Here is a 27,717-nt window from a genome sequence, read left to right as displayed (position 1 = left end):
CGCAAATTACATACATCATGGCACCTTCCCCTGAATGTGATGTGTCAATTCATCTATCGCCAACGCAAATAAAAACGGACTAAGAGCTGATCCCTGGTGTAACCCCATCATGACTGGGAAGTGTCCTGAGTCTTCTCCAACTGTCCTTCCCGGGTCTTAGTTTCATTATATATGTCCTTAATTGCCCTAGTGTATGCAACAAGTACACCTTTGGCCTTCAAACATCTCCATAGGACCTTTCTTGGGACTTTGTTGTATGCTTTCTCCAGGTGAATGAATATCATATGCAAGTCCCTCTTCTCCTCTCTATACTGTACCACCAATCTCCTTACAAGATGTATGGCTTCTGTGGTCGATCGCCCCGTCATGAATCCGAATTGGTTCTCCGAAAATAGGAACCCACCTTCTCACCCTCATCTCCACTACCCTCTCCCAAATTTTTATAGTGTGGCTTATCAGCTTGATACCCTCATAATTGTTGCAATTTTGAATATCACCCTTGTTCTTGTACAACGGAATCATTGTGCTCCAGTTCCATTCTTCGAGTATATTCGCCGTTTTGAACAGCCCAGTTAACCACTCCAAACCTGCCCTGCCCACGCTCTTCGAAAATTCCACTGGGAAGAGTCTGACCCGGTCGCTCTTCCCCAGCTAATCTTGCGCATAGCCCTCTCAACCTCCACAACCTTTATATGCCTACAATACCCAAAATCTCGTCGGTTCTCGGAGTGCTCCAAATCACCAAGCGCAATACTATGTCCCCTTCTTCGTTCAAGAGTTTGTGGAAGTATGTCTGCCACTTCCGTCGAATGTGTGCCTCTTCTGCCAATACTATGTCTTCCTCGTCTTTGATGCACTTTACTTGGTCTAGGTCATGAGCCTTTCTCTTTCTTGCCTTGGCTAGCCTGTACAACTTCTTGTCCCCCTCTTACCCTCGAGATCAGCATACATGTGTTCAAACGTACCCGTTTTCGCTGTCGTTACAACTAACTTTGCCTCCTTCCTCGCTGTTTTATACCACTCCTTGTTCGTCCTTTTCTCCTCTTCGTCTTTGCTTTTCACTAACTTCAAATATGCGGCCTTCTTGGCTTCCACTTTCCCTTGGACATCTCCATTCCACCACCAATCCCCTTTGTGTCCACCTGAGTAATCCCTCGAGACCTCCAACACCGCTCTAGCCGTGCCCCTAATGCAATCCGTCGTCCTGGTCCACATACTACTCGCATCCCCACTACGCCTCCAAGCCCTTATTGCTATAACTTCTCCCCGAACTCCTGAAATTTTTCCCTTGTCAAGGCTCCCTACTTGATCTTAGGTTGACCATACACATCCTTCCTCTTTCTCTTAATCTATAGGTCCATTACCAAGAGCTTATGTTGGATCATAAGATTCTCACTCGGGTAACCTTGCAGTCCATGCATCAACCTTTATCACACTTCCTAAGGAGTGTAATCAATTTGGGTCTTGGTCACCGCACTCTGGAAGGTGACCACGTGCTCTTCCTGCTTCTGAAAAACCAAATCAAACACTTCAGCGAAATCCAACAAAGAAGTTCCTACATTTGTATCCTCAACTGCCATGCACATCGTCATACCCCTTTCCGATGTGATGCTGGATTGCATGTGATCTAATTATGAAATCCATCAATTTATGCCTCAGCCCAAACAAGTTGGGGTTTGCTATATGAATCCTCACTTCTCCATTATGCTCAACTCATGTCATCATCATACCTTAATATATTTTAATATATGTAAACAATAATAGATAATACTAATAATGTTAGAAGTTCTCTAACAAGTCTAAAACTTATTCCCAACTAGTAGATATCGCCTATATGGATCTTTTTCTTCCATTGTGCCCTATCTTTAACTAAGTCTACATTGATTCCAAGCATTTGTAGGTCTATCGAGACAATTTCTTTCCTTGTAATTTTTAGGTCTACCCTGTCCCATTTTTAACACTTTCACTATTACAGTTCCACACCTAATGATCGATGCATCTGAAGGTTGACGCAGGACATGAACAAACCATCTCTGGCGACCTTATCTTTTTATCCTCAGTGTGCTACTTGCACCTTCTGGCGAATGTGGTCATTATTAATCTTATTTAATCTTGTATAGCCGTGCATCCATCTTAGCATCCGCATCTCTCAACAGTCAGCTTGTGAATATATTGGAATTTAGTGGCCAAGCATTTACTACCCTATAACATTGTCGGTCTTATAGTTGTTACGTAGACTTTAATTTCACTTTGGTTAGTATCATTCTATCATATAACATTCTGGTAGCACCTCACCATTTCAGCCATGCGGTTTTAACTTTGTGAGTAACATCTGTATCTGTCATTCCATTCTATTGAAAGCCTAGATATCGAAATTATTTTCATTTTGGCATAGCAATCCCGTTTAGTTTCACTCAACTTCGCTCTTCTCATGTTGGCTAAATTTGTTGGGCATGTATTATGTCTTACTTTTACTTATCCTAAAACTCTTACTCAATAAAGTGCTTCTCCATGGTTTAAGCTTTTGCTTGACACCCTCTCTGGTTCTGTCATATCATCAGTAAATAGCATACATCATGAGACCTATCTTGTATTATGTAGGTTAGCTCATTCATAACTAGGATAAACTAGTAGGGGCTCAATGCCGATCCCCGGGTATAGACCCATTGTCGTGGAAAACTCCTTTTTAAAATCTCCTATTACTGTTCTCCCTCTAGTGATGGCTTCTTCATACATGTCCTTTCAGTATATATCAAATCAGATTAGAGAGCTAGTTCAAGTAATTTCAATACTCCCTCTGTTTCAATTTAGATGAGGTAGTTTGACTCGGCACGTAGTTTAAGGAAAAAAAGAAGACTTTTGAAATTTGTGGTCTTAAAAGCTTAAGGGGTAAAAACTTTGTGGGTCCATGACATTTGTGTGATTATAAAAGCTTCTTATTAAGGGTAAAATGGGTAAAATGAAGAGTTTAAAGTTGAATTATTTTCAATTGTAGATATGTGTCATTCTTTTTGGAACGGACCTATATGGAAAGTGTGTCATCTAAATTGAAACATAGGGAGTAGCTGTTTTATGTTCTCTGAGATTCATAGTACTATGTGCCTGGTTTGGCAGGTTAGCTCATGAATTGAACAGCATATTCTCACTATTATAGAACTTTGTGGGTTCCCAACTGTATATAAGGATAGATTTTCTCCTCTATAATCAATCAAGCCTTGAGAATTTGAGCCGCTCTCTTGAGAAAGAACTGTTGGATATGTTTGAAACTCACTACAATTCTTGGACTTGCTTAATTGCTTCAAATTCTGTCAGTGAACCAGTTTTTGAAATCTAGGTCACCAGGTGTGGCAGCTCCATTGGTTACTTCTGTGGAGAGCTACACTTGTAATGTTATACTGATCCTTGCATGTTTCCTCTAGGGTGATGAAAAATCTCATGAACTCCCTAACGAAGAGATGGTGTGTGATACCAAGGCTGCGGATGAACCAAATCGAAATTTTGATGAAGCCAATACTGAAATGATTGATCATTTCCCTAGACTTGTAGCAATTTGTAAGTAGAGACATTTACCCTCCTCGAGTTTTCTATAGTGTGTCATGTAGTAAAGGCACTGACCTAGTATCCAATCATGCTCTTCTTTGAATGCAGCTCCACAGGGAATCTCTCAAGTTGCTTGTGATCGTAAACCAGATCGTTTAGGTGTTGCAGAGCTTTATAACAAGGTGAATATTTCACTGACAAACATACTTCGACTTCATCTTATGCATAATTTGACAAACTTGCCAGTACAAAGACGATAAAACCACATATTTCTCAGCAAGTATTCTAAAGATGATACTTATATGTTTTTTTGTCTGTTCTGCAGATGTGCCAGGTACTCTCTGGAGATGTCCAAGATTCATTAAATGTGAGTCACCCTTGTATGAGAAAGAACATCCTTCCATTGGAAGCGATTTGTCAACAGATGAACCAAATTCTTTCTTCATCACATCAAAATACTCCTAATTTCAAGAGGGAACTGGTTCAAGAAAATAGGGATTCTGAAGCTAGTAAATCCAGTATTCCAGTCCTATCATCTCAAGTAGTTAATAGGGTGCTCAATACCGAGAAAGAAGATGACAGTCATCCAAAAAATTCAGAATCTGTATCCAAGAGTGCTAGCAATTGTACAGTTGCAAGCATGGCTGAGAGCAACGAGCACCACAACATTTCTCCTGCAGAAGTTCCAGAGACTAGACCTAGTGGTTTATCAACCGGAGAAGCTGATATAGAGATGGTGGATCATAGTGACATTTCCACCACCAATGTTGACAGAAAAGAAGAATTAGGTTCTGAGGCTGTTCGTATAGATGATGATTAAAAGTGAATCTATGTATGTACTTTTGTCTGCTAGCTGCTACAAACACTTATAAAAAATGACGGTGACATTTTTCTTACTCCAAGTTGATAAACACTGTTGAGGGAGGAGCCTCTGTGTTGTACTCTATTCTCCCTAATATCCCATGTTTTGATGGACATATTATAAAATGAGAATCAGCATAGTCATACTTCAGAGTTCTGGTCTTCTCACAGGTTCTACTGAGTCATTCTCCGTATTATTGCAGTAGAATGAAACTTCATGGTTTTTCAGAGAGTTTTGATGTGTATTCTTGAATTTAGTCTATTCCTTCAGTTTAATCTGATGAAATCTTTTAGTTAGTCTTGTAGCTTCCCATTCTTCATTGCGGACATGACATATGCTTCACTAAAATAGGGAAAAGGGGAAACTGTCTAGGCGAAGTTGCGGATCCCTCTTATTCTACTTGTTGTATTGACTTCCTTTTGTTATAGTAGTAAACTTTGGAGATTTACCATGATAATACTACTTTGGTATTTTATTTTCCTTTAACTATGATTATTTTAAAAATATTTGCAACACTACAGCAGTCAGCTACGAGAAAGCTACATTTTTATCATTCTTTTTAAAAAAGAAATTGCTCTTTGAGACCCACGGGGCTAGATAACACTTTAAAATGTGGTACTTTGTCTTGTATCTCGAGGGTTACAAGGTCTTTTAGACTATTATATTAACATTGTTACATTATCTTGGATTATCTTTGGTCTATGAGAAAATGAGGTATTAATTAATGAATTATAAGATAGGGTTTTTCTCAAAATTTAAAGCAAATGGAGTAAAGGAGTTGCTATATTGTCCATGTCAAGAACGGGTGAGACACCAGATGAGTCCATGAGGTTCGCAAGTGATCAGTTAGTTTTCTTCAAAAAAAAATCATGAAGATTGATCAATGTAAGAGACCAACCCAGAGATGTAATTATACACAAGCAATGAGTTAGGTGGCCAAGATTGATTGGTCTTGTACCCCATATATAATTATATAGCTACCTTAAACTTAGAGAAATGAGTGGCATCCTGCAATTGATCAAGCAAATCATTCTTGTGAAGCAACATACTTATCGCTTTGTTAATTATTGATAATCAAGGAACGTGCATATTGAACTATCCGCAAGTGCTTCCTATGATGAAATACTAAATCTGAACCCTACCCCTATTAAGCAAGTCTTGTATCTATTCCTTTCAATTCTCTGAACTTCAAACAGAAATAAGTTGTGATACATATATCAATCAATATAAAACTCAATCTCCCGCATGTGAAGCCGTCATTTGGGAACATATGCATCGGGTTACTCACATATGACTCAAACGTACACTATCGAGCATAGTATCCTCAGCTCGAGTGTTATTGACTATGCTATAAGCCCATACAATCCATATTAATACTTTTCTAATCCCTCATGAAAAATATGATATTGCTCTTAGGCACAACTGTCATACCCTTCAACTCAAAATACAAATCACAACCCTGTATTCATGTAAACTTCACAAATCACAACCTGGGCGTACGTGGTGGTTGAATGTGTTGCATGGCATGCACCGATCGATCAAGCAATATACATAATCACATCAAAGTCTATAATGCATGTGTGGCAGTATCATGTAAACCATCGTATCTTTACCCAGTATTGCAACATTATATTATCGATAAACAACTATAGACTCCTCCACCAGAATAAAAATTGATCATAAAAAATATCAAGGCCCTTAATTATTCTTCCTCAACTACAGTGTTATCCCATCGATGATATGCCCCTCTCTCTCTCTCTCTTTTTATTTATTGATCAGTTGCTTGTCTACCGTCCTTATATATATGACTCTCATAGTATTGTTGTGCTAGGGTCTTTACTGTCTCTAAAATATACGCAGACCTTACCCTACCTTGTGAGGATAGAGAGGTTGTTTCCAATAGACCCTCGGCTCAGGAAAGAATAAGCATCACATTAATGAAAATATAAATACGAAGGGACAGTACTAAAAAGCCATATAAAAGCAGAATAAAAACAACAAGATAGTAAGGTGATCAACAATGAAAGAAAATAACGGTTAGTAATAAAAACCTACTACCAACAGAAAGCGAGAGTGCGTACTAATACTACTGGTATGAACAATCTACCACCTACTCCACTACCCTAATCCTCGACCTCCACAACTTCCAATCAAGGGTCATGTCCTTAGTCAGCTGAAGTTGCGCCATGTTTTGCCTAATCACCTATCCCCACTTCTTCTTCGGCCTACCTCTACCTCTCTGTTAGGCCCTCCAATGTCAACCTCTCACACTTCCTCACCGGGGCATCAGTGCTCCTCCTCCTCACATGTCCAAACCACCTAAGCCTCGTTTCCCGCATCTTGTCCTCAATGGGAGCCACACCCACCTTATCGCGAATAACCTAATCCTATATAACTTGGTGTGCCCACACATCCATCTCTATATTCTCATCTCTGCTACCTTCATCTTCTGGACATAGACGATCTTGACAGGCCAACACTCAGCCCCGTGCAGCATAGTCGGTCGGACCACCACTCTATAGAACTTACCTTTAAGTTTTGGTGGCACCTTCTTGTCACACAAAATACCAGAAGCGAGTCTCCATTTCATCCATCCTGCCCCAATACGATGTGTGACATCTTCATCAATCTCTCCATCCCCCTGAATAATAGACCCAAGGTACTTAAAACTTTCTTTTCTAGGGATGACTTGCGAGTCCAACCTCACCTCCCTTTCCCCTCCTTGGGTCTCACCACTGAACTTATACTCCAAGTATTCTGTCTTGGTACTACTCATCTTGAAACCTTTAAACTCCAGGGTCTGCCTCTACACCTCTAACCTCGCGTTCACACCGCCTCACGTCTCATCAATCAATACAATATCATCTGCAAATAACATGCACCACGACACCTCCCTTTGGATGTGGCGCGTTAGAACGTCCATCGTCAGGGCAAACAAAAAAGGGCTGAGTGTCGACCCTTGGTGCAACCCCATCATGATCGAAAAATGATCGAAATCCCCTCCCACCGTCCTCACTCGGGACTTTGCTCCATCATACATGTCCTTAATCACCCTAATGTAAGCAACATGCATGTACACCTCTAGCCTCCAAACACCTCCACAAAAGCTCCCTCGGGACTTTATCATACACCTATTCTAAGTCGATGAACATCATATATATACAAGTCTCTCTTCCTCTCCCTATACTGCTCTATCAAACTCCTAACAAGGTGAATGACCTCTGTAGTCGAGTGCCCTGACATAAACCTGAATTAGTTCTCGAAAATAGACACACTCCTCCTTACCCTTAGCTCCACCACCTTCTCCCAAACTTTTATAGTATGGCAGACTCAAGAATAGATAATATTAGAAATTAAGTATCCAACAAGAAAAAATCTAATATGAGAGAAAATATATCAAATACCTTATGACTTATTAATCAAGATGATAGAAGTGGAACTAATTTAGTTTTAATAAGAGTAGCAAAATAGGTTTGGTTGTTGGGACCGTTGCCGTTAATTACATATTGACTTAAAGTCGTTTTCATAATCCTAATGCCTAAGGAAATTTTTTAAAACATTGTTTATCTTTAACTTAATATATAAATATATTTTTCATATATAAATTTATTCAGTATGGTTCAATATTTTTTCGATTTATTTTTGTAAAATTAAAAACTTGATCTAATTATTCGGTATTGTTATAGATTTACATAAAAATGTACGATTTTATAAAAAAAAATCTCTTAGTCGATTCGGTCAGTTTAATCGATTTTTAAAAGTTCATTGACACCCCTACTTAGAGGTCATTTGGTTACCAGGTATAATAGACAAGGATATTTCATGAATTAGTTATCCTACCTTCTATATGCTATAGCTAATTCCACTATTTTGATATAAAATTTATCTCACCACTAAACTAATATCTATATTTATATATGAGAATAATACAATCTAATATTCTATCTCGAAATTAGTATCCATAACCAATGTACCATTTAGGATTTTAAACTAAGCTCTGATATCAATAACTTTACAATGGGTTTTCCACCTATTTTAATTAGGTTCTTCAATTATTTTAACATAGCACGATTTTTCATCCACAAACTACTTATTAATGAAATATATGGTAGTAAAAATAAGTGCAAAATGTCAAATGTAAGGGGTATAGAGTGAGCAACCTGTTGCGTTGACAAAATTCTTGAATTGTGAGACTGCGAAAGTAATTTTTCTCGGTTCAGACGACTCTCTCTCTCTACGGAATTCAGTTTTCTCTCTTTCTTCTTCTTCTCTCACAATTAAAATTGGGCAGTCCCAAAAGGGTATATCATAGAATCTCTATTTCCCGCAATTCTTCAATCTTCATCGTTTTTTTGTTACTCGCTTTCTCATGGATCCTCCTACCTCTTGGGACTCCTTGCGAAAGCAGGTATTTTTTTCCATCTTTATGAATTATGCCTATATTTGTCGATGTATATACATGAATTGGGTTGATGAAATTGGATTCATTTTGGGGAATTTTATTTGATTTCTTAATTTTTGAATATTATTAGTGAATTCTGAAGGTAAAAGGAATAAACTTTTCTTTTGTTATTGGTATCATGCTTATACGATAGTATTTCATTAGTCCGTAATTTCTATAAGGATGTTTAGGTTTCTTCCATTTGCATAAGTTTTTGCCATAAAAGAGTTATCTATGCAAGTAAAGTAACAGTAAATTCATAGACTTATTGCAATTCCCTTTTTCCTTAAATCTGAAACTTAAAAGTAGTGAACGAGATATTCCTAGGCAAGTGAAAAATATAGTCTCCAATAAGAACAAGCTTTTACAAAGCGTATCTAATCCCTTATATTTAATCAGCTGAAGGAAAATGATATACTGTTTGACTGTTGTCTAGCTCTTGTTATGCAAAGTTGTTTTCTTTATATTTGTTCATTTGATTGCTTCTGCGAGCTCAAGTATAACTGGTCCAATATCTCTTCGAGGCTTTATATCTTGAGTTCTTGACCAGATGAGGTCTAACAATCTTAGTTTATATATCCTTGGAGCCTTGACTTGAGTTCTAGACCAGATAAGGCTTAAAGGTTGCATATTGGTTATGGATATTATGTGGAACATGTTTGGTATTGAACGGGTAATGCAAGCTCCGTAAAAGGAATCCTATTAGAGAAGATCAGAACGAAGAGGCAGAGAATTAGAGCTTGGAAGTAACTCCTCTTACACTTATGTGGACCATATAGAAGGTCAAAGGAATGGAAGTTCAGAAGGTAGTGACAGAGAAGTAGAGCTTGGAAATTAATGCTTATGTGGACCGTATAGAAGGAGAGAAGTAGGTGAAGGTAGTGGAAGGTTTTTTGGTACAAAGTAGACTTGATCGAAAGAGTTGTTTCACTGGAACATATTTGCTTTGTTAGATACTTGGAGTGCCTAAGCTATATTTGTTAGATCCCCTACTTTATCTTATATATCATGTATGTGAGATTTTTCTTTTTGATCAATAAATTACAACTTTCGCCAAAAGTAAAGGCTTACATATGAAAGGTCGAACTTGCTTTTGGAGGTTAAGAGGCTAGAAAAAAGGTCCAATGATTGTGTCTGGGAGGGTGGCTTTTTGTTCACTATATAAAATCGACTAAGAGCCAAAATCACTTGAAGAAACATGAGCATAGTTACTTTTTAACTTCCTGCGGACTACAGCTGATGTTTTCTTTTGGCTTTTGGCTTTGGGTGGTTGTGCTAATTTCTTTGTGTTGATGTTACTATAGCACTCTCTGGGTATTCAAATTGTACTAGCTTGTAATGGTCACAGTCTCTTCGGTGATGATAGTGGTAAATGAAGGAGGTTGGGAAAGCATTTTTCTTGCTTGCGCTCAACTCTTAAAGAATGTTGCTTTTTCTTAAACTTGTGATGAAAAAGAGCTTCCTTAGACGATTTGGAAGCCGGTGAGAATAATGTCAAGTGGGTTGTGTGTGAAGGGGGTCTTTTTGGTTGCCCGTCTTTGCTTTGGCTTGATCGAGCTAAGGTTCTCTGAAAATAATTTTATTCAATCTATGAAAATATTTCTTGGAATTGCATTTTTAGTTACATTTCTTTCCGTTGTCTTTTCTTCCTTATTGATGGTTCTTACTACCAGGCACGGATGCTTGAAGCACAACTGGATGAGCAAATGCATTTGTATCGTAAAGTTGTTTCCACAAAAATTGACAGTGCAAATGATAATGATCTTGAATCCAGTATAAATCAACTACTCAAGCAGCTTCAACAAGTAAATTCACAAATGCAAGCTTGGGTTTCCTCAGGAGGATCTGAGATCTTTTCTCATACGTTGACTCGCCATCAAGAAATTCTTCAGGATCTTTTTCAGGTACTTGAAATTCTTTTTCAATGTTTTCATTGTAATCTGTTATCGTCATAGTACTACAATGACAAAGCATGGGAATTTTCTTCTAACAGAATCATTCCAAGCAAAGTATTATTACTCATTTGTGGAGTTCTAAGATGAATATAACATAGAGAAGTAGCAGAGACTCACATGTACTGGAGCTAATCATCTACCTTTTTGTACTCTTTGCATATTCTTGATGCCTATTAATGAATTCCCCTTACTTCATCAAAATAAATATAACATCAAGAAGTGAGGTCATTCGTAGGAGGCCTCTTTTTCATTTTTATTATGCTTATAATGTGAGTCTGTTGAAGACCAAATCACCATAGCAATTAACTGAGTCCATTGAAGACCACTTCCCCTTTGTATAAGTTCTGATTTACCATCCAGCTTAGCATCTTCCCACTTGCTATTTGCAGCCCGCTCTTGTGCTTATGATGTGAAGGTGAATAACTGGAACATTCGAAAATGGTTCTACTATGGTTCCAGAATCCAGTCTGTGTCAGGATTACAAATCAACTTTACCTACTGAGACATTACTATGCCAGCTGGTCTTTTGACTTAAGTCAAAGCATCGCTTCCCTTCATAGCAGTACAAGGACATTTGCACAGTGTTCTGCCATACTTCATATATTCAGGATACGAATCAACATTATCATAATTCTATAACCAAGATTGCATAAACTTTCGATCTATTACTCACTTTAAACTTACTTTGTAGTTTGTACAACTTCATCGCCCTTATAAAAAACTATAAGTAACTTTTATCAACTGATGGAAAAAGCTTGTTATTCTGTTAATTAAGGGTTCAATAAACAAGCGAAAACCTAAGATTCTTGTGATTCAATATAAAATGGCGCTTCATCAACTTTATAATTGAATTCTGTCATGTGAGATCGCAACCTTGCACTGAGAATCAATGAAATGTCTTATCTAATTTCGTATATTGTGACTTGTAATTCTATGTCAACGGATCAACACATTATTGTTTTTCCTTTCACATGGGATTCTTAAACAATGAAATATGTGATTACAGTCATTTTATTTGGAAACAGATATCTTGTAGCATAACTTGCTATAATTCTTACTTAAGAAGGTTGTTTATACTACTAAAGAGAGCTACAATTCCTGTTGGATTATAGGAGTTTAATCAGCTTCGTTCAAGTTACAGAGCTAAGAAAGAGCATGCTTCACTGCTTGAAGATTTTAGGGAATTCGATCGGACTAGATTAGATCTGGAAGATGGCAGTGGGTCATATGATCAAGCACTCCTTAATGAGCGTGCTTCCCTTCATCGGAGTACTGGACAGGTATATCTTTGTAGTAAATTGCTTTTCTTGTTATGCTATGAGGAATGAAATTTCTTAGATATTCTCATGATGTTGAACACAAGTGAACAAACATAGTTTTTCAATGTGAGCTGAATTCATTGGCTCTTTCAGACTTGTGAGGAAACTAGAAAGTTCCACCACTAGTTATGAAGTTGAATATGTCTTTCCAGAGTTAAGTTCCAAACAGTTAAACTGCCTTGAAATTACTTTTACATGTTGCTTCTCTCGCAGTGTGGATCTCCTGTTTTCTTCAAATATGATTGTATGGTAACAGTCCTGGGTATGAATATATATTCTATGGAAAGAAGAACTTGAACTTGTGGAGAATTAGGGGTCGTTTGGTAGGATGCATTAGAGAAAATAATGCATGCATTAGCTTTTGGTATTACTAATCCCTTGTTTGGTACACTTTTTCAACCTATTTGGTATTATTCTATGTATAACTAATAATGGTATTAGCAATACCAAGGCTATTAATGCATGCATTAGCATGGTTAAAGATAAAATATTCCTTAAAGTCCCTTAAAGTTAAAGAATATGCAGGGCATTTTTGTAAACAACTAATTTTCTTAAAAATTGTGCAATGTATTTTAATTTTTAACACACCACACCAAACAGTGAATAAAAAATAATCTTTGCATAACTAATGCTTGCATTACTAATCCATGCATTTCTAATCCCTGCATTACTAATACACCTTATTCAACATTGTTCTTATACACCCTACCAAACGAGCCCTTAGTCACGTAACTGATTTAAGAGTAAATTATTCTACAAACCTTTGTTATATGACTCAATTGCAGATACACCCCTTGTATTTTAAAATCAAACACTTACACTCTTTATATAATCGAAATTCTACACAAAATGGTATCCTCATTTTTGCCTTTCTGCCCTTCCAGGGTAAGGGTAAAGCTGCGTGCATCTTACCCTCCCCAGATCCCACTTGTGGGAAATCACTGGGTTTGTTCTTGGTATCCCCATTTTTAAAATCAAACATTTAAACCCTTAATACAAAGGGACGTTCATCTAGCTAAGTAAATTAAGAAAAAATTGACCGGAACAATAAAAAATAAACTAAACTAAAATTGGAAATTTCATATATTAAATATAATCATTTTAAAAAAAACATAGCTTACATGCTCAAGTGCAAGAAAGTTATTGCTTGTGATTTATATATCTCATTAAGTAATTTGGTCATTTTCTATTTAAGAGTTTTGGAAGATTCATGTTTCAAAAAAATGTTTAATCAAAGGCGTGAATAAAATTTTTCAACCTAAATGTTTGTTCTTTTCTCAAATATCATAAGATTAAACAAGTAGGAACTTTCTGTTTGTAGTTTAATCTGTCTTTTAGTTATTCTATTTTCATATACTTATTTCCGAATATACCTCATGTTTTTAAAGGTAAACACTTATAGCCTGTTTGGCCAAGCTTCTCAAGAGGTCTAAAGTGCTTTTTTTCTCAAAAGCACTTTTTTTTTCTAACTTAAGGTGTTTGGCCAAGCTTTTTTGGGGGAAAAATTACTTTTGGAAAGAAGCAGAAGCAGTTTCTGAGAAGCAGAAAAAATTAGCTTCCCAAAAGTGAAGCAGAAGCAGTTTTGACTTTTCTTCTTACCAAATATACCCTTAACAAAATATAGTATATACCAAAATAACCGTTAAACCTAATACGTAGGATATTAATGTATAAATATTTCTTATTATTTTTAGGATAGCTTTCTAATATATAGTGACTTTAGGGGTGAATGCTTTTATATTTGTTGAATGATTTTAATATATTTAACTTATATTAAAAGAATTAAGTACTTTTAAATTTTATTTTCATATTTTATTTAAATAAAATGAAAAGATTTAATTATTACAATAACAAATTTTTAAGATTATTTATTTACTTATAATATTAACTATTAAGTAAATCTATTCATGTCCTTATTCATAATTTGATATTTAAACGCATTTTATGAAAAGCTTGGCCAAACATAAATTATTGCTCAAAAGTGTTTTTCGAGTGATTAGCCAAACACAAACTGCTTCTCTCAAAAAGTACTTTTGAAAAAAGCACTTCTCAAAATAAGTTGATTTCTCCAGTTTGGCCAAACAGGCTATTAACCTCCTTGTAAATTGAGAATGTTATTCGAACTAATATTTGGGTATGATATCCATTGCATTAAAGGGTTAAGTGTACGATTTTTAAATGCAACGGGTGTATCTGCAACTGAGTCACATTACAAGGGCGTCTAGTGTAATTTATCCTTGATTTAACGATCTTGATCCGGATAGGGAGGGTAAAATAGACGTTGCAGTAAGCAATATGCTATTGTGTCCTTAATTACTGTTAGTGTTCCATATTGGTTAAGGGTATAGACTAAAAGGGCAGCCCGGTGCACTAAGCTCCCGCTATGCGCGGGGTCCGGGGAAGGGCCGGACCACAAGGGTCTATTGTACGCAGCCTTACCCTACATTTATACAAGAGCCTATTTCTACGGCCTGAACCCGTGACCTCCTGGTCACATGGCAGCAAAAAAAATATTGGTTAAGGGTATAGACTATAGTCTCTTTATATGGTCTTGGTCTTGGACACAGTTGTCAAAAAATGGTCTTGGCTTGGACAATCCCCAATCCTCACTGCAAAATGAGCTAAACTTTTGAGGTTAAGTTAGGTTCAAAGTCTATCTTTCTTAACATGTATCAAAGTCAGATTTATCCCTGATGTTGGGTTACCAAATGTTAGGCTCCCAAATAATGTTATCCACACTTCAGTTATCCAACCACGAGTAAGCAGGGAAATGTTAGAGTCACTCATTGGTTGAGGATGAGTTGTAATCTTTTTATATCGTCTTGAACAATCCTTACCTCGTGCGCTAGCATTTTGGGGTTGAGTTAAGTTTAAAGTCTATCTTAACAGATACAAAATCTTGCAACAAAATGGTTAGATGAATTTTTGAGTTAAAATTAGTCGAGGAAAATTTGAAATGAAGAAATAAAAAGAAGAGTAAATCTCTTCCTATGGTCATACAACTTCCAAGTTTGGACCTGTATTTCTGAGTACTTGTTTTATGGGGTTTTCATTATGTCGTTACCTTGTATCTACGCATATTTTTATGATTAAATGTTGACTTATTCTGGTATAGATGGATGGTGTAATTTCTCATGCTCAAGAAACCATGAAGGCACTTGTGTTTCAACGATCAACATTTGGTGGCATCAATTCAAAACTCAGCAATGTCACCAGTCGCCTTCCAACTGTAAGGAAACTCTTTTCAAGATTCAACATTTATGCATTTCATTAACATCAAGATTGACCAGCATTTAGGGAAGTTAAAGTTCTCATTATTTTGATAGAAAATTCTATTGAGATCTTAAATATCTTATGCCTCGTCCACGTAAAACTACGATAAAAGTAATTCTTGATACAGTAGTGATCGTGTAAACCACCCATTGAGCGGTATTCTTAATATATTTGGATTTGTTGCAGGTGAGATTGTTCTCATGTATTCTTTGCTTTAATCTAATTTGTTTGACACACAATTTTGCAGGTCAATCATATTCTTTCAGCAATAAAGAAGAAAAAATCAATGGACACAATCATTCTTTCATTAGTTGCTTCTGTATGTTTGTTTCTCATTTTGATTTACTGGTTGACGAGATGAATCAGGTATTATGCTGGTCTTTTTGATAGAGAAGGATGAGCACGGTCTTTGCTCATTTTTATTGTTTGTATATTACGCACCAGAGTAATTTTTGTAATTTTTCATTCTTACACATTTAAGATGGTTTATTGATTTCTTTTATCAAGCACCCGATTTTCTCAAATACAACTTATAAATGCTAATTCTGGAGAATTATTGATTTGTAGGAATGAATATGATTCAGTTGTAACTGTCTTTGTTTTCTCTTTTTATTACTCTTTGCTCCAACTTATCTTGCACATTTTCTATATGGAGTCTGTGTGACTTAACTTATTGACAGTAGCTAATAAACTTGAAATGTAGAAGCTGATCTTATAAATAATTAATTAATATGATTCATCAACACTTTCTTCAATTAAATCACTAAGAAAGAGTTGATTATCGCAAGATTTTTAATTCCAAATTGATTCAATCACAAATAGAAGTGTATATAAGCTGAAAAACCATATGTGAGGGCAATTAACTGATTTTAAATCATACGCATTTATTTTTGGAAAAATGACACTGTATAGCTGCTCTCAAAATAATAGCCGATAAAATGTATATTTTTTGTATACATATACATTCTATATGTTATATATAAAATTATATAAATTTTATATGCTTATTCGGCTACCAAATATAAATAATTTTTTGCGTATGCTAAAATTGAAAAAAGCCCATCATTTTTTGTGTTTAATACACCCATAGAAGACATTTGTGTTTAATACGCCCATAGAAGACAAAAAGTGCCTATTCACATGGTGTAATATAAAATGGCATGGAGTAGTTACCCATAGCAGTATAAAAATAAAAAAAAAAAAAAAAATCGTGTTTTTTTGTTGCGAAAAATCTGAATTTTCTTTTTCTCTCGGTCAGAAATGGAGTTGATTAACTTGTGACTTTACTTGATTTTGACTTATAAGTAGATTTTATGTTTACTAAACACATAAATAATCTAAAAGTTGCATATTTTAATGGTGTAATATAAAATGTGATAGTAATAGCCCAATTTAAAGTGAAAACACTAGGTAGCAATACGAAAAAATACAAGAAAAGAATATAAAAACAAATTCCAATCTTGGTATTTGGTTGAAAACAGCTTTAAGTACAATATATTTGTCAGTCAATTATTTTTTTTAAAACTAATCTTTTCGTAAGTACATATATTTTAACAGTAAGTTTGTTCTCTAAAATCTTTTTCTAGAATTAATGATTAGACAAGGATCCAGTTGTTTGTAATTGAATTGGAAAGAAAATTTTATGCCTCAGTACTTTAAGTACATTATATTTGTCAAAGCATACATATCAACAGTTAAATTATTGTTGAATTGAGCAACAACTTTACGCCAAAAACAAACTCTAATTTAGACAATGCAAGAACCAGGATCATAATTTTTTTTTAATCAAGACCATAACTTCGGTCTTGTCATTGTAAATAAAAGCAAATAAATTACTGATATGCTTCTTTCTTGGGAAAATTACACGATATATCAAATATTTACACTGTATTTATCATTCGTAGCTATACTTTCAGCAAATTTACCATTCGTAGCTATATTTGAATTTTATAGCAATAAGAAATTAATTGTTTTGAACTGAAATAAGAGACCAACAAGCTTTCATCGCTCAGTTGGTTAGAGTACATGCTTAGTTAGTGAAGGTAAGAGTTCGAATCTCAACAAGAATATTTTATTTTTCTGTATTTTTGTATTTCGCCTTAATTATATTCGTTGCACGAAAACAAATACAGTTGATACAAGTTGTATCCTTTATATACACCCTTGTATTTCGTCTTGGTTACAATTAATATATATTGTATTCGCTGCACGAATGAATACAGTTGCGTCACCGAATACAGTTGATACAGGTTGTTCATCGCGCGAACGAATATAGATGACACAGGCTGTATTCATTGCGCGTTTGAATACAAGTGATACAAGTTATTAACAATTGAACAGTAGTTATGAATGATAATTAGATAAATTATAGTTATTAGCCTCTAAATTATAGTAATTTTTGAAAATTCTTTTTATAGTCCTTACAAAGGTTTCTCCTGTGCTGTATTTTCAAAGGGGGGCCGTTTAAGATAAGACAGACAGATCTCGTAAGAGATTTGATTTAACTTTTCTGATTAGAGGAAGCATACATAACATTAATTCCTAAAACTTAAATGAGGACAAACGACAACTCTTCGTGTCAATTTGACAACAATATTTTGAACCAATGGTATAAACATGACGAAAAGAAACAAACGGTATAAACGTGAATTTTAGACTAGATTATAATTAAGCTAGGTTCTAGTAGAGTTTATATGTTTTAATATATCACTAATATACTAACATGATTGAGTTAGTAATTTGTATTTTATATCCAATTAATTTTAAGAATGATTTAATTTCTAGTATGAAAATATTTGCTAAAAGAATTTGTTGATGAGCTCCTGACATAAAAAAGATACCTTTAAAGTTAAGTTCGAATTATTTCAGGTGATTTAATCAACATTTTAATAATTGATAAATAACTACGATTGATTGTCGATTACTATGGAGATTTTTTTATACTATTAGGATTAGACGGAATTGTTAAAAGAGTCTATTCTCTTCCTTTTTTTTTAACTGAGTTACCAGCATAGAAAATACCCTTTAAATATGTTAAGTTCAAATTATATCAGCTGATTATATCAATATCTTCATAATTCAGCTTTTGCTATTCATAATCAATTAAGTCAGCCCCTTTCTCGTGAGAAGGATAGTGGGTAGGGGTATCTTTCTCCAGGATATTTTACTCATCGAAAATAATTCCAATTTCCACGTATATAAATTGAGGGGAAAAAAAAAGGAATTCAAACGGACGTGATTAATATTTCTGTTGGTATATGATCTAGGGCAGATGCAATATTGAATCACCGGTTCATTTGAATTCAATACTTTTGACGCGAAGTACAAATTTATATGTAAAATTTTACTTAAATTGCAATAAATAATAGGTCCGAATCCATAATTTAAAAAATATAGTAGAAGTGTTAAAATCCTTAAAGTTTAAACCCATAAAATTTAAATCTTGAATCCGTAGGTGATGAGCTAGCAGAGCTCGCTTGTGCTGAACTGAGAAAGAAAACAATCAAAGAGTACGTAGAAGTTCAAGCATGAAAGTGGAGGCACCTCGACCAAAAGCTCTTTAAATTGACATTTAATCTCTCTTTTTTCAATTTATTTGGTATAATTTAACTCGGCATTATAAGAACTTTTATATTTATAGTCTCAAAAAAATTACCATAGATACTTTGTATAACTATAAAATCATGATAATCATTAAGGATGACAGTGGCGGACCCAGAATTTTGTGCAAGCGGGTTCAATCTTAGAAGTACATAACTTTAGTCGTAAAATAGTAGTTGTCAAGTAAGTTCAAATAAAATATTTATACAAAATTTACGCAGCTTTAATCTTAATTTATACATATACACAATATTATTTTTTGATGAAACGGATTCAGTTGAACCCGCTTGCCACCACGTGCGTCCGCCACTGAATGATAACATGAAAAATTTAAAGATAAATTATTTTTAAATATATAAAGATATCCTCCGATAGACTAAAAAAATATCACATAAAATACGACAAAAATAGTATCACTTGTTTTTTCCCACAAGCTTGATTAAACACCTTTTACTCTTCAAAATAAGTACGTATTTTTTACCAGACAAATGACATTTCTATAGAATTTGGTAAATGTTTGGCCAAACAGACTGCATGCCATTGGAGAAAAATTAGCTAAGGCAGTTTAGGCTCAAATGAGAAAATGCTGCTCAAACAACCCAGTTTTCTAAATTAATCTTATCTTAATAATGTGTTAAAATCAGGATTTAACTTCCACTTCTATAATACTACAACCCAAATTTCTCTCATTCGTCAATAGGGTGAACATGACAAAAAAGAAAAGTGAAAAGGAGTAACACAGTAAACGAGGACTTACATCATGGAAATATATTATAGTAATAATTAAAAAGCAAAGATTATACTTATCTCAAGGGTTTACTTTTAAGATTTGATGATGATAAACTAACAAAATCACTAAACTTAGGGGATTAAAATATAATTAACGAGGCACAATCAAAGAAAGTTAAGTTCGAATTATTTCAGGTGATTTAATCAACATTTTAATAATCGATAAATAACTATGATTGATTGTCGACTACTTTGGAGATTTTTTTTATATTTGTTATAAAATATAACTCAAAGTAACAATATAGAATAAGAAAAAACAAGCTCAGAGATATAGAGAGAAAAATATGAGAGATTCATATTTTTTCTTCAATTATTTTGTATTTCCTATCTATTACAAGATCTTTATATATGCATGAAAAGTGTAGAATCACTATTGTAAAATAGTGAGTGAAATAGCCATTATTTAGTGGAATGACCACTATTGAGAGAAATGGCCACTATTGAGTGGAATTGTCACTACATAAATATGTCATTAAGCATTTAAGAGGAAGATGGGGGGGGGGGGAGGGAAGGGGAGGGAGGGAGGTTATGGAGATAATTGAGAAAAGTATTGAGAATTACTCCTTTGGTGGTTATGGACATCCACCATAATTCAAGATTTTATAACACTCCCCCTTGAATGTCCATAGATAATGTGTCTCGTTAAAACCTTGTTAGGAAAAAACCTTACGGGAAGAAAATCCTAGTGAAGGAAAAAGAGTACACATATCATGTAATACGCATTGCTTGCTGCCTCATTAAAAACCTTGCCAGGAAAACCCAGTGGGATAAAACCGTAGCTAAGGGAAAAAGAGTACATCGCGTATTTGCTTCCCCCTGATGAAAACATCAATTTATTTTACCGAGATGATGTGTTCTGATCCTGTATACCAACTTCTCAAATATTGAGGTTAATCATGCTTCATTGAATAGAATCACCAAATTATCAAACGAACAAATTTATTGAACATCTATTTCACCATTCGGTGAAGATTGTGTCTGATAAAGAACTTTGATGAAATATATGATTTATTATGTCTCCTTCAATATATCCTTCTTTCAATTGAGATAAACAAACATTATCGTCTTCACAATTATCGGAGTCTTCTCTTCAAAGAAAAATCACACATCGGTTGTGTGTTGAGTGACTTGATTTATCAGTTGCTAGTAAATTGACATGACTTGAATAAGTATCAACAATTGACTGCCTTGGGAAATAATAATATGGTAGTATCCTCACATACAAATAGATTGTTTGAAGAACGAACTTCAAACAATGCCTGCATTTGCATAACCAACAAAACTTTGGCAATATTTGTTAGAAAAAATAAATCTATATCAAGGATTCCTTTTACAATATAATCCTAATAGTATTCCAATATCTTCATATAGGGATTAAACTATATCTTGCAAGTATATTGTTATACTTATAGTTCTAGCAAGATACAATAATGCACCAATTTCACTAGATACAAAAATAAATCATGTACGCCATTATACGCATATCAAGTTTTTCACATGTATACCTGTGCAAGGATAAGCGCAAGATTTATCGTACTATGGGTGTAGCAGAGTCGAGTGGGGTTTCTTTTACTACATTCCAGCTTAGAGGAGCAGCCTATCAGTGGTGGCGTGCTTATGAGTTGGGTAGTCCGGCTGAGGCAGCTTCACTTACATGGACCCAGTTCTCAGACATGTTCTTGAGTGATATGTTCCCCAGAGTCTCAGAGACACATGGCGCGCGGAGTTTGAGCAGTTGCATCAAGGTGCTATGATTGTGTTAGAGTATGCAGTTCGCTTCAAAGATTTGGCCTGACATGCACCAGCCTTGGTTGCTACAGTTCGAGAGAGGGTTCGTCGGTTTATTCAGGGAATCCACTCCAGTATCGGGCTTAGCATGGCCCGGGAGTTGGAGATGGATACTTCTTACCAGCAGGTTGTGAGTATTGCTAGGAGATTGGAGGTTATGCTTGCTCGGGAGAGAGAGGAGAAGGAGGCCAAGAGGTCTCGAGAGTCTGGCACTTATAGTGGTACTCATGCCCCAGCTGCAGTTCGTCATGGTAGGGGTTATGTGAGTCGCCCCGTTCATTCAGCACTTCCAGCCGCCAGTGGTATTCTGGCCCCTTCTAGGCCCCAGGAGCCTTATTATGTACCGCCAGTATCTAGTACACCTCCTCCACTGGATGTTTTTAGCGGTTAGTCCAGCAGACCTGGCCCGATCCAGTCACAGCAGCCACGCCCTCCGAGAGCTTGTTTTGAGTGTGGCGACACTCTCCATATGGTGAGGGATTGCCCCAAACCTAGGAAAGGTGCACCTCCACAAACTTCTCAAGCGCAGCGTGCTCCACCGGATCTTCAGGCTATGATTACAGCACCAACTACTACTCTACCTACTCAGCCAGCTCGAGGTGGAGGTCGGGGAGGTCGAGGTCTCCCTAGAGGGGGAGGCCAGACCAGATATTATGCTCTTCTTGCTCGTACAGAGGCAGTTGCTTCTGACTCTGTCATTACAGGTATTGTTCCGGTCTGTCATAGAGATGCATCGATTTTATTTGACCCAGGCTCCACTTATTCCTATATGTCCTCTTATTTTGCTCCGTATTTGGGTGTAGCCCGTGATTCTTTGAGTTCTCCTGTTTATGTGTCTACACTTGTGGGAGATTCTATTGTTGTTGACCGTGTGTATCGATCATGTTTGGTTATTCTTAGTGGTTTTGAGACCAGAACCGATTTATTATTGATCAGCATGGTAGACTTTAATATTATTTTGGGCATGGACTGGTTGTCACCCCATTATGTTATTCTTGATTGTAACGCCAAAACCTTGACGTTGGCTATGCCAGGATTACCGCGATTAGAGTGGAGAGGTACCTTAGAGTATACTCCCAGCAGAGTTATTTTATTTCTTAAAGCTCAACGAATGGTTGAGAAGGGGTGTGACGTGTATCTAGCTTATGTGAGAGATGTCAGTGTTGATACCCCTACAGTTGAGTCAGTCCCAGTAGTGAGGGATTTTCTAGATGTATTTCCAGCTGATCTTCTGGGCATGCCGCCCGACAGAGATATTGACTTTGGCATTGATTTGTTGCCGGAAACACAACCTATCTCTATTCCTCCATATCGTATGGCTCCTCCTGAGTTGAAGGAGCAGTTACAGGAGTTGCTTGATAAGGGCTTCATTTGGCCCAGTGTGTCACCTTGAGGTGCTCCTGTCTTATTTGTGAAGAAGAAGGATGGTTCTATGCGTATGTGTATTGATTACCTCCAGTTGAACAAAGTCACAGTGAAGAGCAGGTATCCGTTGCCTCGTATTGATGACCTATTTGATCAGTTACAAAGTGCCAGAGTGTTTTCCAAGATTAACTTATGTTCAGGCTATCATTAGTTGAAGATTCGGGAGACAGATATCCCGAAGACTGCTTTCAGGACTCGGTATGGTCACTACGAGTTTCTTGTGATGTCATTTGGGCTGACCAACGCCCCAGCAGCATTTATACACTTGATGCACAGTGTGTTCCGACCCTATCTTGACTCATTCGTCATTGTGTTTATTGACGACATTCTGGTGTACTCCTGGACTTGGGAGGATCATGAGCAGCACCTAATGACTATGCTTCAGACCCTGAGAGAAAAGAAGTTATATGCAAAATTTTCAAAGTGTGAGTTTTGGCTAGACTCAATGGTATTTTTGGGTCATGTAGTATCGAGTGATAGGATACAGGTGGATCCGACGAAGGTTGAGGCAGTGCAGAGTTGGCCAGACCATCCTCAACTACGGAGATCCGGAGTTTTTTTGGTTTGGCGGGGTATTATCGTCGATTTGTAGAGGGTTTCTCATCTATTGCAGCACCTATGACAAGGCTGACCCAGAAGGATGCTCCGTTCAGGTGGACAGAGGAGTGTGAGGAGAGCTTTCAGAAGCTCAAGACAGCTTTGACTACAGCCTCAGTATTAGTATTGCCTACAGGTTCAGGATCTTATACTATATTTTGTGATGCGTCGCGGATTGGTCTCGGCGCGGTGTTGATGCAGGATGGTAGGGTGATTGCCTACGCATCCAGACAGCTGAAGGTAAATGAAAAGAACTATCCAATCCACTGCATTGAATTAACAGCTATTGTTCATGCCTTGAAGATTTGGCGGCACTATTTGTATGGTGTCCTTGTGAGATCTACACTGATCACCGTAGTTTGCAGCATCTGTTCAAATAGAAGGATCTTAACTTGCGTCAGCGGAGGTGGTTGGAGCTGCTTAAGGATTATGATATCACCTTTTTGTACCATCCCGGGAAGGCCAATGTGGTGGCCGATACTTTGAGTCACCGGACGGAGAGTTTGGGGAGCTTAGCATATCTGCTAGTAGCAGAGAGGCCATTGGCATTGGATGTTCAGGCCTTAGCCAACCAGTTTGTTAGATTGGATATTTCGGAGCCGAGTCGAGTATTGTCTGGTGTGGTCTGTCGGTCTTCTCTTTATGATCGTATCAGGGAGCGTCAGTATGATGACCCCCATCTGCTTGTCCTTAAGGACACGATTCAGCGCGTTGATGCTAAGGAGGTCACTATTGGAGATGATGGTGCACTGGGGATGCAGGGCAGGCTATGTGTGCCCAATATAGATGGTCTGCGTGAGTTGATTCTCAACGATGCTCACAGTTCGCGGTACTCCATTCACCCGGGTGCCGCAAAAATGTATCAGGACTTGAGACAGCATTACTGGTGGAGAAGAATGAAGAAGGACATAGTGGAATATATAGCTCGGTGTCTGAATTGCCAGCAGGTAAAGTATGAGCATCAGCGGCCATTCGGATTGCTTCAGAAGTTAAAGATTCCGGAGTGGAAATGGGAGCGGATCACTATGGATTTCGTTGTTGGGTTTCCACGGACTCAGCGGAAGTTTGATGCAGTTTGGGCGATTGTGGATAGGCTGATCAAGTGAGCTCATTTCATTCCTATGATGACTACCTATTATTCTGAGCAGTTGGCTCGAATTTATATCCGCAAGATTGTCAGGCTTCATGGCGTACCAATATCTATTATCTCTGACCGGGGTATGCAATTTACATCATGGTTCTAGAGGGCTGTGCAATAGGAGTTGGGTACTGGGTTGAGTTGAGCATAGTATTTCACCCGTAGACGGACGGACAGTCTGAGTGAACTATTCAAATACTGGATGATATGCTACGTGCTTGTGTGATAGATTTTGGGGGTGCATGGGACCAATTCTTTCCACTTGTGGAGTTTGCTTACAATAACAATTATCAGTCGACCATTCAGATGGCACCGTATGAGGCCTTATATGGGAGACGGTGTCGGTCTCCAGTGGATTGGTTCGAGCAGGGCGAGGCTAGATTATTAGGTACAGACTTGGTTCAGGATGCTTTGGATAAGGTTAAGGTGATTCAGGATCGACTTCGCACAGCCAAGTCCAGACAGAAGAGTTATGTGGATCGGAGGGTTCGCGATGTTACATTCATGGTTGGAGAGGTATCTTACAGACTTGCACTACTACCTAGTTTCTCCACAGTTCATCCAGTATTCCATGTTTCTATGCGCCGGAAGTATCATGGTGATCCGTCAGATGCGTTGGATTTCAGCTCAGTCCAGTTGGACAAGGATTTATATTATGCTGAGGAGCCGATGGCTATTTTGGACAGGTAGGTTCGAGAATTGAGGTTGAAGAACATTGCTTCCGTGAAGGTTCAGTGGAGGGGTCAGCCGATCGAGGAGGGGACTTGGGAGACCGAGTATGATATGCGCAGCCGCTATCCTCATCTTTTCACCACTTCAGGTATGTCTCAATGCTCATTCGAGGACGAACGATTGTTTTAAGAGGGGGAGGTTAACACGACCCGGCCGATCATTTTGAGTGTACTAGCCCCGATCCCCTATTTACTGCTTCCCCCGTATCTTTTTCTGCTTATGTCACTTGCCGGGAGGTTTTGTTGTGCTTTCGGAGTGATTTGGGACACTTAGTCCCTAAAATGGAAGCTTAAGTCTTAGGACTTTGACCGTAGTTGGAACTGTGTGAAGACGACTCCGAAATGGAGTTTCGCCGGTTCCGTTAGCTCTGTTGGGTGATTTTGGACTTAGGAGCATTTCCGGAATGCGAATTGAAGGTCTGTAGCTGATTTAGGCTTGAAATAGCGAAGTCAAATTTTTGGAAAGTTTGACCGGAAGTGGACTTTTGATAACGAGGTCGGATTCCGATTCCAGAAGTTGGAGTAGGTCCGTAATGTCAGTTATGACCTGTGTGCAAAATTTGAGGTCAATCAGATATGATTTGTTATGTTTCGGCATCGGTTGTAGAAGTTTGAAGTTTCAAAGTTCATTAAGTTTGAATTGGAGGGTGATTCGTGTTTTTAGTGTTGTTTTATATGATTTGAGGGCTTGACTAAGTTCGTATGGTATTTTAGGACTTGTTGGTATGTTTGGTTGAGGTCCCGAGGGCCTCGGGTTAGTTTCAGATGCTTAACGGATAAAAATTTAGACTTGTGTAGTTGCTAAAGTTTTTCAACTTCAGGTGTCATCGCACCTGGGGTGGGGTTGGCCGCAGGTGCAGACACGCATGTGCGAATGGAGGATTGCAAAAGCGGATTTGGGCAGCCCAGGCTGGGTTCGCAGGTGCGGAAAGATTTATGCAGAAATGACCTCGCTTCTGCGGTGGGAAGGTGCGCAGAAGCGATGAGGTCGTAGGTACGGATCCTTGGTCATGGGAGCGCATCCTCAAGTGCGATCCTCCTCTCGCAGATGCGGACCCAGGGGACTTAAGTCAAGTCTGCACCTACGATGGAATTTCCGCAGGTGCAGCGTTGCAGGTGCGACTGGAAGCCCGCAGATGCGAAATCGCTGGGTAGAAAAGGGCCAAGTTCGAGGGTTTAATCCCATTTTTAATTTTGGGACTTTGAGATCTCGGATTGAGGCGATAATTCAAGGATTTTTCAAAGAGAACTTTGGGGTAATGATTCTTAACTCGTTTATGGTTATATTCCACTAATCTATAGTTGATTTCATCATTTAATTAAGGAATTTGGTTGAGAAATTTGGAAAATATGGGAGAAGTTCTTCAACTAAATTTTTGAGTTTTGATTGGAATTTTGATATCAAATTTGGATAATTTTGGTACGAGTGAACTCGTGAGTAAATGAGTGTTCATATTTTTTGATTTTTACCCGATTCTGAGACGTGGGCCCGGGTCGACCTTTTAGGATGATTTTTGAAATTCTTGTTAAAATCTTGATTTCATTAATTAGATTAGTCTATTATAGTTTTATTTATGATATGTAATTGTTTTTGGTTAGATTTGGGCCATTCAGAGTCGGATAATCGAGGAAAGGGCATTCTTACGAATTGATTGAGCTTGGTTCGAGGTAAATGGCTTGCCTAACCTTTTGTGGGGGAAATTCCCTTAGGATTGATACTGTTGTGATATGTGAGCGTCGTGTGCGTGAGGTGACGAGTGCGTACATGGGCCATTTGTTGTAAGACCCGATTTTTACTGAGTAGTAACATGTTTTCATCTTAATTTAGTTATACTAGCATGTGTAGTTATCCTGCTTAGTCTAATATCACATGTCTACGTGCTTTATCTGCTTATTTGAACTCTATGCAGCATGCCTAGTTGAATTCCTGTTTCTCCTTGATTTTTATTGGTCTTAACTGTAGGGTTTTTGCTGTTAACTGTTGTATTTATCGGTTGAGTTGTGTGTTTACTTTTGAGACTACGAGGCGGTACCTCGGGAGTTCTCCCTGCATATTTACTTTTGGGACTACGAGGCGGTACCTCGGGAGATCTTCTCGTATATTTACTTTTGAGACTACGAGACGGTATCTCGGGAGATCCCTTGTTGAGTATTCACTTTTGGAATTACGAGACAGTATCTCGGGAGTGCCCCTGTTATTATCACATTGTGTTGTGTTGTTATTTCTCTGTGAATTATTTTTGTTAAATTCTCCATTTT

The 27,717-nt window shown here is 37.2% G+C and overlaps 2 protein-coding genes across 5 annotated transcripts in view; both read left to right on the top strand.

Moving 5' to 3' along the window:
- Positions 1-4,552, top strand: part of LOC107828321 (CHD3-type chromatin-remodeling factor PICKLE-like) — a 58,961-nt gene extending 54,409 nt beyond the window's left edge. For all 4 annotated transcript variants that reach the window (XM_075246446.1, XM_075246444.1, XM_075246443.1 and 1 more), the window contains exons 29-31: positions 3,420-3,552; positions 3,649-3,722; positions 3,866-4,552. In XM_075246446.1, coding sequence (XP_075102547.1) covers positions 3,420-3,552; positions 3,649-3,722; positions 3,866-4,360 — 702 coding nt within the window. In that variant the 3' untranslated portion in view covers positions 4,361-4,552. The remainder of the gene's footprint in view (positions 1-3,419; positions 3,553-3,648; positions 3,723-3,865) is intronic.
- Positions 4,553-8,634: 4,082 nt separating this feature from the next.
- Positions 8,635-15,914, top strand: LOC107814325 (Golgi SNAP receptor complex member 1-1-like). Its single transcript, XM_016639725.2, has 5 exons — positions 8,635-8,810; positions 10,517-10,747; positions 11,911-12,078; positions 15,233-15,346; positions 15,638-15,914. The coding sequence occupies exons 1-5, from the start codon at positions 8,772-8,774 to the stop codon at positions 15,749-15,751; spliced, it is 666 nt and encodes a 221-aa protein (XP_016495211.1). The 5' UTR covers positions 8,635-8,771; the 3' UTR covers positions 15,752-15,914.
- The last annotated feature ends 11,803 nt before the right edge of the window (positions 15,915-27,717 follow it).

The sequence above is a fragment of the Nicotiana tabacum genome, chromosome 23, assembly GCF_000715075.1.
Source record: "Nicotiana tabacum cultivar K326 chromosome 23, ASM71507v2, whole genome shotgun sequence".
Taxonomy (NCBI): domain Eukaryota; kingdom Viridiplantae; phylum Streptophyta; class Magnoliopsida; order Solanales; family Solanaceae; genus Nicotiana; species Nicotiana tabacum.
Note: the sequence above shows the minus strand (reverse complement) of the source record. Positions and strands in the feature narration are given on the sequence as shown.

Coding starts and splice junctions, on each gene's coding strand:
- LOC107814325 (XM_016639725.2), top strand. CDS start 8,772: ATGGATCCTCCTACCTCTTGGGACTCCTTGCGAAAGCAG. Junction 8,811..10,516: donor GGGACTCCTTGCGAAAGCAG/GTATTTTTTTCC, acceptor TCTTACTACCAG/GCACGGATGCTTGAAGCACA. Junction 12,079..15,232: donor TTCATCGGAGTACTGGACAG/GTATATCTTTGT, acceptor ATTCTGGTATAG/ATGGATGGTGTAATTTCTCA.